Source organism: Sturnira hondurensis, unplaced genomic scaffold, assembly GCF_014824575.4.
Source record: "Sturnira hondurensis isolate 20B ecotype Veracruz unplaced genomic scaffold, ASM1482457v3 Scaffold0007208, whole genome shotgun sequence".
NCBI classification, from domain to species: domain Eukaryota; kingdom Metazoa; phylum Chordata; class Mammalia; order Chiroptera; family Phyllostomidae; genus Sturnira; species Sturnira hondurensis.
In genome coordinates this window covers 5,820,361-5,836,505 of record NW_028079839.1, presented here as the reverse complement: position 1 = coordinate 5,836,505, position 16,145 = coordinate 5,820,361, and the positions used below count along the sequence as shown (strand labels likewise).

General features: G+C 58.5%; 1 protein-coding gene across 5 annotated transcripts; it reads left to right on the top strand.

Moving 5' to 3' along the window:
* The first annotated feature begins 264 nt into the window (after positions 1 to 264).
* Positions 265 to 10,014, top strand: CALY (calcyon neuron specific vesicular protein). Of its 5 annotated transcripts, XM_037051263.1 has the most exons (7): positions 441 to 517; positions 1,532 to 1,617; positions 6,131 to 6,285; positions 7,234 to 7,347; positions 8,247 to 8,360; positions 9,304 to 9,646; positions 9,864 to 10,014. In XM_037051263.1, the coding sequence occupies exons 3-6, from the start codon at positions 6,151 to 6,153 to the stop codon at positions 9,622 to 9,624; spliced, it is 684 nt and encodes a 227-aa protein (XP_036907158.1). In that variant the 5' UTR covers positions 441 to 517; positions 1,532 to 1,617; positions 6,131 to 6,150; the 3' UTR covers positions 9,625 to 9,646; positions 9,864 to 10,014. The 5 variants fall into 5 exon arrangements, with proteins under 5 accessions (XP_036907157.1, XP_036907156.1, XP_036907158.1 ...); XM_037051262.1 differs by lacking the exon at positions 1,532 to 1,617 and having other exon boundaries at positions 265 to 451; XM_037051261.1 differs by lacking the exon at positions 1,532 to 1,617 and having other exon boundaries at positions 265 to 517.
* The last annotated feature ends 6,131 nt before the right edge of the window (positions 10,015 to 16,145 follow it).

Sequence of the window (16,145 nt, the reverse complement as noted above, 5' to 3'; positions counted from 1 at the left end):
AGGGAAGCTGACAGTCCGGGTGCTTTAGATACTGAACGGTGAGAAGGAGGCCCCTTCTGAGAGGGTGGGGGCCCGACCCAGCGGGCCCTCAGCCCAGTTGGCCAGGGGAGGCCAGGGGCAAAGTCTGATGCCTGAGAGCCAAGAGATGCCCAGATAGAGGAGCGGCCCGGGCTCAGCTGGCCAGGGCTTCTGTGCCCTGCAGTGAGGTGTATGCGCGCGCACGCGCGGACACATCTGAGTGGGTGTGAGGCTGCGAGGCCCGGGTGTAGCTCCGGTGGGGGGCAAGCGCCGGGCGCCCCTCCCCCAGCCTGCGTCTCCCCAGCAACAGTAGCCTCGGTCTGGGGCTCAGCCCCTCCCCCGCCCCGCCCCAGCTGCTGCTGCTGCGAAGCGTCTGGAACCGCATCCTTGCCCGGAGACCGCAACCCGCCGCAGCAGCCGGCCGGAGCCACCCGTGAGCCATTTCCACAGTTCTCCCTGTGGAGCGAAGAGCGGGGCGGGGGTGTGCGCAGGCGACTAGGTGCGTGTGCAGGGGTGGCAGTGTTGGGGGTGGGGTAGGGGGCACTGCGGCTGACCCGCTGGCCCACAGGCCGAGCCCCGGGGCGTCCTTGCTCAGGGGCTCCGCTGACCTCAGCTGGGCTGTGGTCCCCAGGCCTCCCTGACGACTGGGCCCCCGCGGGGCAAGCTGCTGGGTGGACCTTCCAGAGGGCTGCGGTGTCTAGCCGCGCACACGTCCCCCGTCCTCAGCAGAGTGGGGAAGCTCGGGTGGGTTAGGGCTGCTGGACACCATCCCCCTCGCTCTGTGGTGACTGCAGCCCCCTCCCCGGGAGCTGGCCCCACCCCTGCAGATGTGAGAGAGCCCGCGGGAGCTAGGCGTCCTGAGATGGGAAAGGGGCGCCAGTTACGGGACCCCAGCTTGGGTAGGGGGAGTAGGGGGAGGGGACAGGCGGGGTTGGCGGGGGGGAGGGGCTTTTAACGTGCCACAGCACCGAGAAACGTTGGGGGCATGGGGGCGGGGTGCTGTGTGACAGCTGGAGGCAGCCTGGGGCAGGTAGGGGCATTTCTCAGAACCACCTGCCGCTCACAGGCAGGCGCTGGATGCGGGGCCACAGGTGGCTGGTGCGTGGGAAGCCAAACCCATTTGAAGACCTGGGCCTCCCCTACCCGCCCCCCTCTTCTGGGCCTCTGAGGGCTGGGCTGCTAGCCCGCAGTCCACCTGTCCTTGAAGTAAGATCCAGACGTAATCTGGGCCTGTCGGGCGAGGGGTGGGAGGGCACCAGGGTGGGGGCTGGGGGATCTGCTGGGTTTCAGCCAAGCTAGCCCGCCCCTACGCTCTGCAGTCACACGCACCCCTGTGCGCGCTAGTGCCCGTGAGCGCTAGTGCCTGTGCGCGCTGGCGCGCACCTCTCCTGACGCAGCATCCTGAGTGGGGGGCAGTGCGAAAGAGAGCCTGTGACGTGACCTGCAGCCGAGCTTCGTGGGCTATCACCTAAGGGTCCGTATCCATCTATCCATCCATCCGTTTATCCATCAGCACTGACTTGCCGCTCATCCTGTGCCCCCTCCCCAAACCTCAGAGAAGAGGCCTGCACCACCCCTCGCCCCAGAAGCCATCAGCAGGCGTGGAGCGGGTGGCCCGCTGGAGAAGACACAATTACAGCGCGGTGGTGGTGCGGTGGAAAGAGGCTGGAGGGAGGAGTAGGGACGACCCCCTCCCCCTTTCTGTGGAGTTCTGTCTGTCACGTGAATGAGTTCCGTCAGCCTTCCCAGTGGGTCCCGTGACTCAGCTAAGGAAAGGCATGTTTGGGGGGGTCCCCATCCCAGCATTCTGCCGGGGGCATGGGGCCTGGAACCGGTTTCGGAGGGTCCAGAGGCCCCCCAATAGCCATTTTTTACAGGAAGAGGAATCATCGCCGGCCCATCTCCGTTGCCATAGAAACCCGCCACGATGTAAAGTGGATGTCATGCTGCGTCAGAGGAGTTGGACCTTAGGTTTGGCTCAAAGGGGACGGAGCCTTATGGGGGTGAGAGGAGACCCCCCTTCCAGTTCATGGCCAGAACCTGTTCTGTAAACCACAGGCCATGTGTTTGAACCACAGGGGCGTCAGCTTCGTGAAGGCCACCCAGGGAAAGGGGGATGGAACCCCCCAACCTCCCCTCAATCTCTGGGCACTTGCTGTCCCCACATTTCACCACCCCTTCTCCTGCAGTCTCGCATGTCGGTCCTCATCCCTGCCCCTTTTAGGCGGGACCTCTCTTTCCTTCCTCTCATGGGATGGCCCGATCTCTGTGTTTCTATTCTGATCGCCTCCGAGACCACCTCTGCCTCACTGAACACAAATATCGGCTGCACCTGCACGTTCAGCCAGCCTGGGCAAGGGGCCGAGGCAGCCCCTGCCCTTCTAGGCGGAGCCCTGGCCAGGCCCTGCCCACCCTGCAGAGAGCCCCGCCCCCAGCCTGGGGGTGGTACTAGGGGGTGCTTTGCTGGTCTGCAGTCTGTAAGTGCCCCAGGCCAGGTGTGCAGGGTCCTGACTCGAGGCCCTAGGAGAACCTTCCTCCTTGAACCCCTCTCTCCACATTGCAGTGGTGGCCCTGTACAATGTTCCTCTCTGCCCCTCACCCCATCCCACCCCACAGGCCCTGCAGAGCCCTGACCTCCCTGCCCTGCCCCTCTCTGCCTCTCTCCCGGGGGAAGCCTCCTCTGTTCCCACCCAGCTGGCCCACCCCCTGGAACTGCTGCGGGGAGAGAAAGAGGCCACCTGAGGGCCAGGTGGGTGCAGGTGCTGGCGAGGCTGTCACAGGGAGAGCGTTTGTGGAAGGTGAGGTCCCCCTAGGACAGGACTTTGGAGGGGAGAGGCACAGCAGTCTGCAGGGGGTGCAGATGGGCAAAGGAGGCCCATGTTCAGAGGCCATTGGCTTCCTTGGGCCACAAATGGCCACGACTGGGTGGCTTGAAACAACAGACATTTATTCTTTCAGGGATCTGGAAGCCAGAAGTTGGAAATCAATGTGTCGGCAGGGCTGTGCTTTCCTGGAGGCTCCTTCCTGCCTCTTCTAGTCCCTGGGCCCGTGGCTGTATCCCTCCATTTCTGCCCTCGTCTTCCCATGGCCTCCACCCTGTGTGCCTGCAGCCAAGCTTCCCCCTTCTTGTAGGGACCCCATCATAGGAACAGGGCCCCCATAATCCAGGGCAACCTCAAGTTGAGCACATTGTATTTCCAGTAGGGCCACGAGCACAGGTGCCAGGGGTCAGGGTGCAGGCAGAGCCTGTGGAACCCACGACAGCCCTTGGTCCCTTTCAGGTTGCAGATACCTTCCTGTTCTCTATTTTCACTCTTTGAAGGCTATGTTTTGATGCACAGTTCATAATTTTAAGGCAGTCCTTTTATTGCTTCGTTATCACACTGAAGAACTCATTCTCTCCATGAGACCAGGGAAATATTCTATATCATCTTCAAGACGCTACCCACTCAGGCTGACTTGCTGAGAACAGGCTTTCCCCTGTTCTGTGTGAGGTGGGGATCGGGCCCAGTGTTGCCACCTGGGCGTGTGCTTACCAAAAAGTGGCCGTCCCTCTTGCTTTGCAGCCCCATTTCTGTCATGAACCCATGGGCCGTGTGTGCAGGGTGTCACCTGGGTCTTTGTCTGCCACATCACCACCACATGGCTTAATCCGCCTGCTTTGTGACGAGTTGGGCGCCTGGCACAAGACCCCTTGTCCTTCTCAGGATGTCAGGTGTGTCCTTCCTCTGACTTCGAAGAAAATGACAGTGCTTGTCAAGTTCACACCGAAAAGGCCTGCTGGGATTTTGACTGGGTTTTTGGAGTCTGCAGATATGTTTTAAGGGGAGTTGATATTTTAAAACATGAAACCTCCCAAAAGCCATGTCCATATCTTTCCCCACTTGAGGAATTTAGGTCTCGTATGGTCTCAGTCAGTCATGTTCTAAGTGAGTTTCCATGGCTTTCTACGTGAAGGGCTTTCTCGTCTCTTACTAGACCCGCTCCTGAGCATTTGCTCTTCTGATACTGTTTAAATAAAATCCACCAACATTTTTTCTAATTTTTTTGTCACTGATATAAATAGAATTGATTTCTGAATACCTTAAGTCCATCAATGTACTGAACTTACTTTTCAGTCTTCAGAATTTACCTGCAGACTCTCGGATTCCCCACGTGCAGGAGGTGTTTTACCTGTGAGTAATGTGCATACGGCCTCCTCTTGTCCAGGCCTCTCCTCTTCCGGCTTTTCCCCTCCCCTGGGTGTGGCTGAGGCCTCCAGCATCACAGTCTGCAGAACTCACAGTAAAGGGCCCTTCTGTCTCTGTCCTGATCTTAAAGGCAAAGCGTTTACTGTTTCCGTGCAGTGAGGGTTGGTGCAGGAACTCCTGTGGGTGACCTTCACTGCCTGATGTGCTGATAGATTTTGACACAGTAAGCAGCCCTGGCTGGTGTGGCTCAGCGGATTGAGTGCCAGCCTGTGGACCAAAAGGTCGCTGGTTTGACTCCCGTTCAGGGCACAGGCCTGGGTTGCCAGCCAGGCTATTTCTTTCCTCTTTCTCCCTGCTTTCCCCTTCCTCTAAAAAACAAATGAACAAAACCCGTAAACAGAAGCTGAACCTTATCAACTACTTTTTCAACTACGACCGATGAAACTGACGAGATGATTTGTCTTTTTTATTATGTCCCCATGGTGAAGAATAGTAATAGTGTCTCAGATATTAAACTGAATTTGCAGAATAATCCCACCTTTTTTGACACGTTACCTGTATCTTGCTGGGTTCTGTTTGCTCGTGTGTCCTCTGGAGCCTTTGCATGGGTCTTCGTGGGCAGGGGGCTGTGGTCAGGGTCTGAGGCACATGTTTTCCAGCCTTGCGAGCTGTTCCTTCGTTCCTTTCTCTGGAAGAGTTCTGTGTGGAATTCGCCTTGTTTCTTCCTGACGGGATCGGTACATGTCAGTGGTGACGTCGCCTGGGTCTGGCGTTCTTTGTTGGAAGGTTTTCACAACCAAGTCGAGTTCTTAGTGAACATAGGACGTCCCTTTTTTCTTTTGATTGACTGAGCATAGTTTGCTTTTCTGTTCTTTCAGTGGGGGGGTCATTTGCTGAGGTTCCCTGGACGTGGAACTGCCATGGCACCACCCAAGTCTCAAGGGCTTTGCCCTCCTCCGGGCCTTGCAGACCCCTCCGCCTCCCCCACCCCGCCTCCTGCCTCCCCGCTCCTGTCAGGGTCTCCGGCCCTGTGTGCATCGCGTTGCTCTTGCACCTGCCCAGCGAGTCTTGGGTTTACTCACAAAGTTACTTCTGCGACTCATGGTCCTTCCCGCATCTCCAGTGGGGTTGCCAGAGAGAACACAGGATGCCCAGTTCAATTAGAATTTTAAGCAGAAAACAAGTAACTTTTTATATTTTAAAAAAGATTTCATTTACTTATTTTTAGAGAGAGGGGAAGGGAGGAAGAAAGAGAGGGAGAGAAGCATCAGTGTGTGGTTGCCTCTTGCATACCCCCTACTGGGAAGCTGACTTGGTCCACAACCCAGGCATGTGCCCTGACTGGGAACCAAACCAGGGACCCTTTGGTTCCCAGGCCTGTGCTCAGTCCACTGAGCCACACCAGCCACAGTGACAACAAATAACTTTTTAGAGATAGTATGTCCTAGGCTGCAAATCTCATGGCATGCACTTACACTAACTAGCAAGCGGCAGCAGCACCCTTCTTGTCTGTGATTCAGATCTGACTGGGTGCGCTGTATTTGTATTTGCAAAGTCTGGCCACCGCTCCCTTGGGCTTCTATCAGGGATTGTTTTCTGTTACTGGAACCGCCACTCCTAGAAGGTCCTTTAGCAGGTTGGCTGGTGGAAAACGTTGTCGCTGTTGTGTGTCTAGGCAGTGGCTGGTCCAAGGTGCCATCCCCTGCATGACTGCAGGGAGCCTAGGGACCAGGAAGGGACCCTGTGGCTGAGCCTGCCTGGCTTGTCCTAGGGAGCTTGGCCTGGACCCTCACAGCCCGTCCCATCTCTGGTGTGAGGCGCATTGGGGCCAGCCCCCCCTGGACCCTCTCTGTCCAGAGGCAGCAGGCATGGACACCTGCTGGGTGGCCCTGGCCAGTGACCCTGTGTCTGCTTTTGGACAGGACAGGGACCACCTCCCACCATGGTGAAGCTGGGCTGGAGCTTCTCCGGGAAGCTGGGGAAAGATGTTGTGGCCCAGGACGGGGCTGCCATGGACAGTGTTCCTTTGATCAGCCCCCTGGATGTCAGCCAGCTCCAGCCGTCATTCCCTGACCAGGTAGGGTCTCAGGCCAGTCGGGGGCCCTTCTCAGCCCACATGGGAACAAAGGGGTGGAGAGTTTGGTTTGTTTAGAAGTGGCCTCCTCCAAGGCACTGGACAGCTGGGCAGAAACCCCAGGGCCACATGCAATCCACTCTCTTGTCACCCAGGACCTCCCCTTTGCTCATCTGTGACAGGGGTGGCCTGGCCACAGGTGACTGAAAGTTGGCTCACTACCTTGAAGACAGTACCCAGCACATGGCACTGCCTGGCAGGGGCTCAGCAAACAAAATCCTCCCTCTCCCCTGCTGGGCACACTGTGTCTTAGATCAAGCCCAAGACAGGGTCCTGAGGCAAGTGGCCGGGGGAGGGGAGCTTTCAGCAGGAACCACCTGGTCCCATGTGAGCTCCAGAGTAGGAGTGGCATCAAGACATTCCCGCCTGGGGGGCCAGGGGTGGCCGTCTGTACCCAAGTCTATCAGCTGTGGCCTGGGGGCCATGAGGACAGGCCCCCGACCCCCAGGCATTGGCTGAGGGCACTTCTCCAGCAATCTGGGTTTCCACTGCATCTACACAGTTCCAACCCTGCTTCCCAGTAGGAAAGCTCTGCCCTTGTCCCCAGGGAGCACACAGAGCACCTGCCTCTGCCCTCGGTGGAACGGCCCTCAAACCTCTGGGAGTCAGAAGAGAAGTCAGGGGCAACTTCCTGGAGGAGGGGGCCAAGGTGTGGGGCCATAGAAGGGGAAGCCGGGAGAGCTGGCACCCTCGGAGCTGACGGCAGTCCAAAGACGAAGGGGCTTCGCCCACGGCCTGGCCTGGCGCCGTGGCTGCCGTGGACGCGGCATCCCCCTTCCCTCAGCCTCAGCCACAGGGATGGCCTTAGGACGGTCCAGGCAGTTGAGCCCCAGCCCCGACCCTTCCCAGCCCTCTCAACGCAGTGTCCCCCTGGGCCACCTCTTTGCACAGGTGGTCATCAAGACCCAGACGGAATATGGACTGCCCTCCACAGGCCAGCTGAAGAAGTTCCCGGACCTGGAGGCCCAGAAGTTGGCTGGCACCAACTCCGAGGAAAGACACGGGGTAACCAAACCGCCCCTCTCAGTGCTGCCTGGGGCCGGTCCCTTGGGGAGTGAGGTCAGGGCCATGGTGCTGAGGCAGCCAGGAGCCGTGAGCGCCCAGGGCCGGGCCCCTTGCTCAGGCGCCTGCTGTCAGAGAATCTGGACGAGGACTTGGCCGTTCAGAGGCAGGGTGGAGTGGGGACCAGGGACGGGTGCTCAGGGGTGGGGGTGCTGAGGGATTGGGGGTTGGGCGGTGCCAGGCTGACCTTCGGCTGACAGGCCTGCTGCCTCCCCCTGCTGGACAGGGGGTGGCAGCCACGGTGGGCAGCATGGTACCTCGTCCTCCCTGCGGGCGTCTCTCTCTCCCTTGGGGTGACTGGTTGCTTTTCCACACACTGCACAGTCACGTTCCCTGCTGTATACTCTGGCACATATTTTCCCCCACTCTTTTTAATTTTTTTTAAGATTTTATGTTTTTAGAGAGGGGGGGAAAGGAGGGGGAAAGAGAGGCAAACATCAGTGTATGGTTCCCTTTCACATACCCCATACTGGGGACCTGGCCCGCAACCCAGGCATGTACCCTGACTGGGAATTGAACCAGCGACCCTTTGGTTAACAGGGCAGCATTCAATCCATAGGGCTCTTCCATCCTGTTTCAGCTCTTTACTCTACTGGTGGTGACTGTTCTCATTTTTCCTATACTATTTCTAAAGCCTTTCATTGTTCAGTAGTAAAACCTATAAATTGTTTCTGAGATGGCAGCGACCCTGCCCCTAGGCCAGCAGGGGGGGGGGGTGAGGCGGCTCATGCAGAAGGCGGCTCATGCTTGTTGTACGCAGCCTCACCCTGAGAGCAGCCCCAGGAGCCCAGGCTGGGTTCGGTGCCCCCCCTAACTCCCATCCTCTCCTTGCTGGCCTGCAGATGCCCGCAGCTCGGATGATCGCCTTTGCCATGGCGCTGCTGGGCTGCGTCCTGATCATGTACAAGGCCATCTGGTACGACCAGCTCGCCTGCCCCGACGGCTTCCTGCTGCGGGTAAGGGGGGCAGAAGGCCCCAGACTGGGGCGGGGTGGGGGGTGCCAGAGGGAGTGCCAGGCAGGAGCCCCAGGTGGTCTCCTGTGACAGCAGGGGAGAGTGCCCCAGGTGAGCCCGGAGCATCCCACTCTCCTGGGAACCTGATCTCCAAAGTTCCTGTGTCCCCATTACTGCCCCCAACACCCTCAAACCCTCTTTTGAAGGAGTAAAGGAAAAGGTGTTGTAGCAAGAGATTTTACCTTCCTGTACTTTAGAAGTAAAACCTGGGCCAGGAGATGCAGCGGCTGGGGGGGCAGTGAGGGGCCGATCAGCCCTTTTGGGCTCAGCACCTGCCCTGACCCGGAGGTTGGTCCCTTCCTCACTGACTCAGGCCAGGCCTGTATGGAACAGGACATCAGTATTTTCTGCATTGTTGATAAACAGTGTCTCCTTTTTCTTTTTTCCCTCTTTATTAAGGATTTTTATCACTTTTATTGTCTTTCTAAAACCTCTGATCTTTCCCCAGTGGACTAGGCTCCTTTCACCCTAAACCCTGGGTTTCCGAGACCACCCCCCACTGGGGCCCCGGAGGGTTCACTGTACTTCCCCCCGGGGTGCCTGTCTGCGGTGCAGGCCCCCACACTGGGGTTTCCTGGGACTCACTGCTCCCCTCCCTCTGTGCCCTGAGGGGGAGCGACCTCCCTAGTTCTGAGAAGGGTTGACTCTCCGTGGAGTCTGCCCTTCTGAATGGGAGGCACACCTTTAGGGGCTTGAAATTTGGGCAGAAACGAATATATTCAGGGCAGTTGTGCGAAGCATCACCAAACTGCACGAAGGCAGCTGGGCGGTCGTCCCTAGCAGCCCACGAACGTGGCTCCCATGTCTGGTCGATTGCCCGAGTCCTCGTGCACCTGGGCCGGCCCGGCGCCCCGGCCCGGCCCCCACCCCCACCATCCCCCTGCAGCACAGGATGTGCACCCCGCTGACCCTGGAGATGTACTACTCGGAGCTGGACCCCGAGCGCCACCGCCGCATCATGGCCGCCCTGGGCGCCTACCAGCCCAGCGGCAAGCCGGGCGCTGAGCTGCCCGCGCCCTGGAGGCCCAGCCGCCGTGCTGGCAAGGAGGCGCCCAAGGAGGCACCCAAGGAGGCGCCCAAGGCTGTTGCCCAGGCGGACACAGCCACGGCCACCGCACTCCCCGGGAAGCCCACAGCAGGTGGAGAGAAGGACCCTGTGGTGCCGCCAGAGGAGAGCGCGCCACCCTCTGCCCCGGCCCCTCAGTAATGGCCCGCACACAGTCTGGCAGGTGAGCCCCGGAAGGCGGGTAACCTTGACCACCGCTCAGACCCAGAGACCCTCCTTCCTTCTGCCCAACCACCGTGCCCCCCAAACCGCCCTGCCCTCCAGCCTTATTTGGGAATGCTGTCCGCCCGCCTGGCCCCTAGGACCCAGGGAGGAACAGAGGGGCATCAGGTGAACAGGAGGCAGGACTCAGCCCCACTCACCTCTCCGTTGTCCCACAGCGCCCCGACCGCGGCACCTGTGACCACCCCTGTGATGCCGCCCCGCCTCGTGGTCGTGCCCCATCCCCAGGACCCCGCTGATGCCCGCTGCCCGGCGTCCCATGCTCTGTCGCTTTTCTCTAAGTAAAGATTCACATCCGCACCCACCTGACCTCCGTTTCTCCCCTGAGCATGCTTGTCCCGCCGACCTTTCCCTGCCCTGCCCCCCCACCCTGTGACCCCGCCACAAATCCCACCGAGGAGGGACCCCTGAACTACACGGGCAGGGCTGTGAGCTGGGTCCTGGTCGCCTGGTTCATGCAGGCATGCGGGGAGGGACCCCTGCGCATCTGCCTGGGGGCCAGAGCTACCCATGTCCAGGGCCTGTGGCTTCTCAGCGGCTCCAGTGCAGTCACCTCACCTGCACCCATGGGAGCCCGGGGTCTGCCCTGGCTCCAGGCAGCACACACAGCTTCCTGCCCCGAGCAGTTCCCCCAGATGGGAGGCACACATGGGGTCTGCAGGAGGGGTGGGGGTGAAGCCATCGCTGGGGCCTTGGAGGGCCCCGCTGCCCCAGCATACACCCCCTTCCATGGCCTTGGAGGGAGGTGAGAGGTCTGAGGGGCCACAGACCCCAGAGCTATCAAATGTTCTCACCCTTCCTGGCAGCTTGCATCCGGCAGCTCCAGAAACAGCCCCCACCATGGCAGCACCTCTGCCCCCCCTCTGCTTCTGGCCGTGGGGTTCCCTGGGTATGCCCCAGCCTGGGCAGGCCGGACCTATGTCCCCCTCACCCCCAGCAACTGTCCTCCTCTGGTGGCTTTGATTCTGGGCCCATATCCTCCATCTGGTGGGAGGTGAGCACAGGCCTCAGGACTGCGGGCGTGGGTTGGAGGTCGGGGTGATAGAGCCTGGGGAGCTCTTATAGCCAGAGGAGCTGGCTGCCATGCCCAAGGGCGCAGGTACGCACAGCACACAAGGGTCAGGATTCTGGGGGAGCCCCCTTAGCCCCGGCGTGGAACCCTGTGACATGGATGAGAGCCCAGAACAGTCTCAGTGGTGTTCAGGGACCCATCCAGAGCCAGTGTCAGCGAGTCCGACCCGAATCTGGGCACTGGGGCCAGGCAGTTACCAGGCCTGGTAGGGGGACGACCTCCAGGCCTGGGTGGCAAGGTGGGGGGGTGTAGGCAACATAGGACCAGGGGGCAGTGCCCAGGAGGTGGGTATGAGGGAAATCATGGGCACACTGGGGGCAAGGTGGGTGATGGAGTGGGAGCAACCTTGAGGGTGTGAGGAGGGGGGATGGGGGGTCAGGGAAGCCTTGGCCAGGCCCAGTGACCTTCATTGCTGGTCTCCTATCCATCCTTCCATCCATCCATCCATCCATCCCTCTGTCTATCCATCATTATCACCTATTTCTCTATTATTACATATGAGCTCATTCATGTCTGTTCATTATCTCTATGTCTCTCTACCCGTCTGTCTATCTTGCTGGTCTGTATCATCTCTCTATCATTGATGTGAAGTTTCTTCTGAACCCTTTGAGAAGTGGTGGCCTCTTTACTCTTAAATACCTCCGTGTGGATTTCCTAAAAGCAAGGGCGTTTTCTGTCATCGTTCTATACAGTTGCCAAAATCAGAGACTGAACTTTCATGCCATACTATTATCTAATCGACCTGCCTTACTAACAGTTTGCTAATTGTCCCAATAGTGGCCTTTGTTGTGGGAAAATCTGACCCAGGATCTGACCCGGGACCCACATCCCAGGGTCTCTTACCCTGTCCATCTGGGATGGCACGGGCTGACCTGGCCGAGGCGTCCTAGGCGTCCCCGTCAGCTGTAGAGGATGTGTGTTAGGGTTTGCATCCCCGGAAGTGTGCTGTGTCCTCCTCCGTGTCCCTGGGACACACAAGAAGTCTGGTGCCCATCCCTGGAGAGGTCAGCCTGGGTCACTGGTCTGAGCCAGCTTCTGACAGGACTTTTCCCTGGAGCGCGACCACTTTTCCTTTCTAAATAAATGCTCTTTCTGTGGGGAGGTGCTTTGAGACTGTGTAAGTGTCTCATCCCACAGCATGGCACCTGGCTTCGCATTCACTGCTGACCCTGGTCAGCATCACTGACACTTTCCAGGGGGCGCTGCTGTGCTCGCCATTTCCTCTCTGGTCACTAGTGGGCGCTCTGCTCGCTGACTGCAGGGGAAAGCTTTCCTTTTCCCCCTGTTTATTTCATCTTTACTTGCATCCATGTGACCCATGGCTTCCTGTCTTATTCAGTGGTGACATCTGTGACTCTCGATGTCTATTTTTACACTCACTGTGTTGCACACCTGACAGGCCCTGCCCTCCGAGGATTCCGCACGTCTCCGGTACAAGGCCTGTGCAGGCGTCTGTGCTTCCTAGAGCCGGCGGGGGGCGTTGTGCCTGCTGCTTCCAGACGCACTCAGTGGGCAGAGCTGGGGAGTGGATGCACGCGCGTACACACACACATACACACACGCACACACACACGATCTGTATCTCTCTCCTCTCTGAAGAGAATATGTGTTGTGAGTCTGTATACATTTGTACACATGATGCACCTAAATCCACACAGTGGGTCCACACAATGCACACTGTGTGCATGTACCATATACGGGGTCTCCACCAGTTCACAGTGAAACCCCAATCCGAGCCCCACACCTCAGGGCTGGTCCTCACCGCCCTGCCCTGTGGGGATGGCGCCCCCTCCCACTGGAAAAACCTGATCCTGCTCGTCCTGCGTGTGCTCGCTGGCTCAGTCTGGGGATGCTTTGGGGCTCCTTCGGAATTGGTGGCCCACAGCCCCGCACAGCAAGCCCGCAGCCTAGCTGGAGTCCGTGTAGAGGCGTCTTCAGTCTGTCCCTCTGCAGCTCCATCTCAGGCTCCATCCCGAGTGGTCTGGGTCCGCGTGGCCATGCCACTCCTTGGAAACCGTGCGGTCACTCTGCTCCACCTGAGTGTCTCTCCCTGTTGATCTTACTCTGTAATTTTTAGAATGTAAACACCCTGACAACCTGTTTTCCAACACCCCAACACCAGCTGAGAGTCCTACAATCCCAGGCTGACACTGACCTCCCAGAAAGGAGGGCTCAGCCACACCTGAGCCACCTGGGACACTGTCAGGTCCCAGCCCACCCCACTTCTGCCTGACTGAGCAACATGTTTGGTGGTCCCTTCGGATCCGACAACTCCCTCAGGTGACTCAGAACTCAGGAAAGCACCACTTCCCTTTTATACCTATATAAAGGATACAGCGTAGGGACAGCCAGATGGAAAAGGCGCAAGGGTGGGGGCAGGGCCCCTGCTGCCAGCGTCCCTGGTGTGCCCCTGCAGGGAGCTCTCCAGTCTCCCTGACCCAGAGAGAAGCTTCCACATTCTCAGGCCTTTGGTCCCCGTGGCCTGAGACAGCTCCCCGTCAGAGACTGTCGGCCTGCTGCTGAGTCACTGCATCGGAATTAGCTCAGGCATGATTATGAGTGACCAAAGGCACCGCCCCATCACTCAGGAAATTCCAGGGTTTTTAGGGGCGCTGTGCCAAGCACCAGGGGAAAGGCCCAATCTGCCTTTCACTATGTCGAGTTCACTCAGCAGCCTGCACGGGAGACAGTCCCATGCCAGTGTGCAGAGGTCCCCTCCTCTGTTCCAGGGCCACCCAGCGCCCGCAGGCAGCAGATGCACCCTGGTTTCACCACCGTCCCCCCACCTGTGGCCGTTGCTTACTCCTGCTGTTTTGCAATACATGCACTGCTGCCGGGAGGGATTTGTGCTCATCCGTTGTCGCAGATCTACCTTCAGGGCCAAGTTCCTAGAAGGAGCATGGCTGTCTACGTTATTTAAGTTTATGAAGTTATAAAATTCTATAATTGCAAATTTAAAACCAGCTTTTCTCAAGCTTTAAAGCTCCTTGTAAGAGCCTATTTATAAGTAAACCTAGCAACTCTTGTGCCACTGTTTCTTTAGAGAACACACTCTAGAGTTGTTAAGACATTTCGCTGGTGTGACAAACCTGATTAATTCGATTCCCTAGTTATTTCATACGCTAACCATAAATTGACAGACCTGACTTTCCTAACCGCTTTGAATGTGCAAGGCTGCAGACCTCCAAACCCATCGTGCAAAAGCTCCGTGAGCAATGAGATCTCAAACTGAAATTCATGCATTCCAAAACTAAAACCCAAGGTTGCTAAGATAAAATTTACACCACTTCCTCCGATTAAAACACGTCCCAGATGCCACATCCTCCTGAGAGTTTCACAGGCTTTGGTGGGAAACAACACGAATTTGTGAGGCTCCCACACCCTCTGGGCAAAGCTCAGGGAGGCTGAGGGAGCAGAGCTCCACACCCTCAGGCCCTGTCTATGCCTGTGACCGTAGGGACATCCAGAGTCCCCCACGGGGACAGGCAGTGCCCCTGCTGGTGCTCTGGCTGACCTGATTGTGAAGAGGCTGTGGGTGTGACCAGGGTGGGGGTGTGGAGTGGCCCTGGCCAGGCCCCTGCAATAAGAGTCGGGCTCGTTTTGCAGCCTCTGGGTGTCCTTTATTTTGTTCACACTCAAACTGGACAGAAGCCTCTATAAAAGCCCCCAAGTCAGGTGCTCTGGAGTGAAACCCTGTGCAGCTTCATCAGGTGGCCTGCGAGGGTGGCAGGGATGGTGCCACCAGGAGACGCAGGCCAGGCCGGCCACCTGCTAGCAGTCCTGTCTCAGCCTCAGCCCTCGGGAGAGGCAGCTCAGAGACACTGCAGGATGCTCACCTTGGGTCTCCTCGGCGAGGGGTGTGGTGTGGTACTGTTGCCAGTGGGAGTGGGGCACGTTCGTGGGATCGTGAGAAGAGTATCTCCTGGACCCGCATGTGGGATACTGTGGCCTGGCAGGATTTATTCATGCTGTCCCTGTGCCCCATCTCTGTCAGTCCCGCATGGAAAAAGTCCAGCTGTGTCCAGTGAGGCCAAAGTGTCTGCGTCATGTTAAAGCTTGGCCCTTGGGCTCAGTCCCCATGTCGCCTGGCGCTGCTCCCGGCTGTGCCGCTGCACCGAGGCTCCCGCCTGGAGCCTGCACTGCAGGACACGTGAACAAATGGGCAAGTGCAGGTCCCTGAGCGAGAGAGAGCGAGAGAGCCGGTTTCCAGGAGCTTTTTAAAGAGTTTATTTATTTATTTTTAGACAGAGGGGAAGGGAGGGAGGAAGAGAGGGTAACATCCATGTGTGGTAGCCTCTATCCTGTGCCCAAGGGGACCTGGCCCGCAACCCAGGCATGTGCCTAAGAATCGAACAGGCAACCGTTTGGTTCTCAGGCCTCGCTCAACCCAGAGCCACACCAGCCAGGGTGGCCCACAAGCTTTTTCAAAATAACCATCTTCCCAAGCTTTCACAGGCTTCTTCTGACGGGTCGCCCCCTAGCCAATTGATGGCTTGCTCAGGCTAGACTGACAGGTTTCTACGGGCTAGCACCTCCCCCTGCGTCATTTTGACTTCTATTGCGCATGTGCTCCCCTCCACCAGTTCCCTGTTCTCCCCACCAACCGGGTACCAGAGGGGGAAGGAGGGGTGTTGACCCCTAGCAGGCAAGGCCACGGTCCCCTGGGGTGTGAGGCTGTGGCTTCCTGGCGAAGCGAACTGGCTCCTGCTGCTCAGCCCATTAGGCTCAGCAACGTGCCACTCGCTTTGCCCCCTTCCTTGCCGACAGCTAGCTAACCACCCACGCCCACGGTGAAGGCTCCTGGAGCCCGGCCCGCGGCCGGAGGAGTCCCCTGAGGACGGCATGAGAGCTGCCGAGGCTTCAGTGGTGCGAGAGAAAGTGTTCACAGCGCAAAACGTGACACTCCCACAGCGCATCCGGGTCAGCAGGTCCCCTGATGGAGACCCGACAGCGCAGACGACGGGTTCAAGGAGAACAAGAGAAATTCCGTGTGCTCACCAGAGACCTTGGATCCTCCGAGGCCCAGCAGGGACAGTGGCACAGGGGGCCGTGGCCTTGGGCTGGCCTTTCACTGCTCAGCCCACTGCCACCTGTTGGTCCTTCAGGAGCCAGTTTCGCCTGCACCTCCCGCTGCCTTCCTCAGTTCCCATCACACCCTGCATGGTTCACGGGGTCACAGCCCTCAGAGCCCTTCTCCTCAAGGCCGTTTCAAGGTTAACACTTGAAAGTCAGGCAAACACTCACTAAGGGCCAGGCACAGGGACACAGGAATGGGATCCAGGAGGTGGAGACCCCCACTCAGGCCCATTACCACAGCCCCTCACTGAGGCCGCTGAGCCAGAGACAGACTCCGAGCTTGTCAGGCTGG

Excerpts from the sequence above, each read along its gene's own strand:
- CALY (XM_037051262.1), top strand. The coding sequence starts at position 6,151 with ATGGTGAAGCTGGGCTGGAGCTTCTCCGGGAAGCTGGGGAAAGATGTT. Across the intron at positions 6,286-7,233 it reads AGCCGTCATTCCCTGACCAG|GTGGTCATCAAGACCCAGAC; the intron begins GTAGGGTCTCAG and ends CTCTTTGCACAG. Across the intron at positions 7,348-8,246 it reads ACTCCGAGGAAAGACACGGG|ATGCCCGCAGCTCGGATGAT; the intron begins GTAACCAAACCG and ends GCTGGCCTGCAG.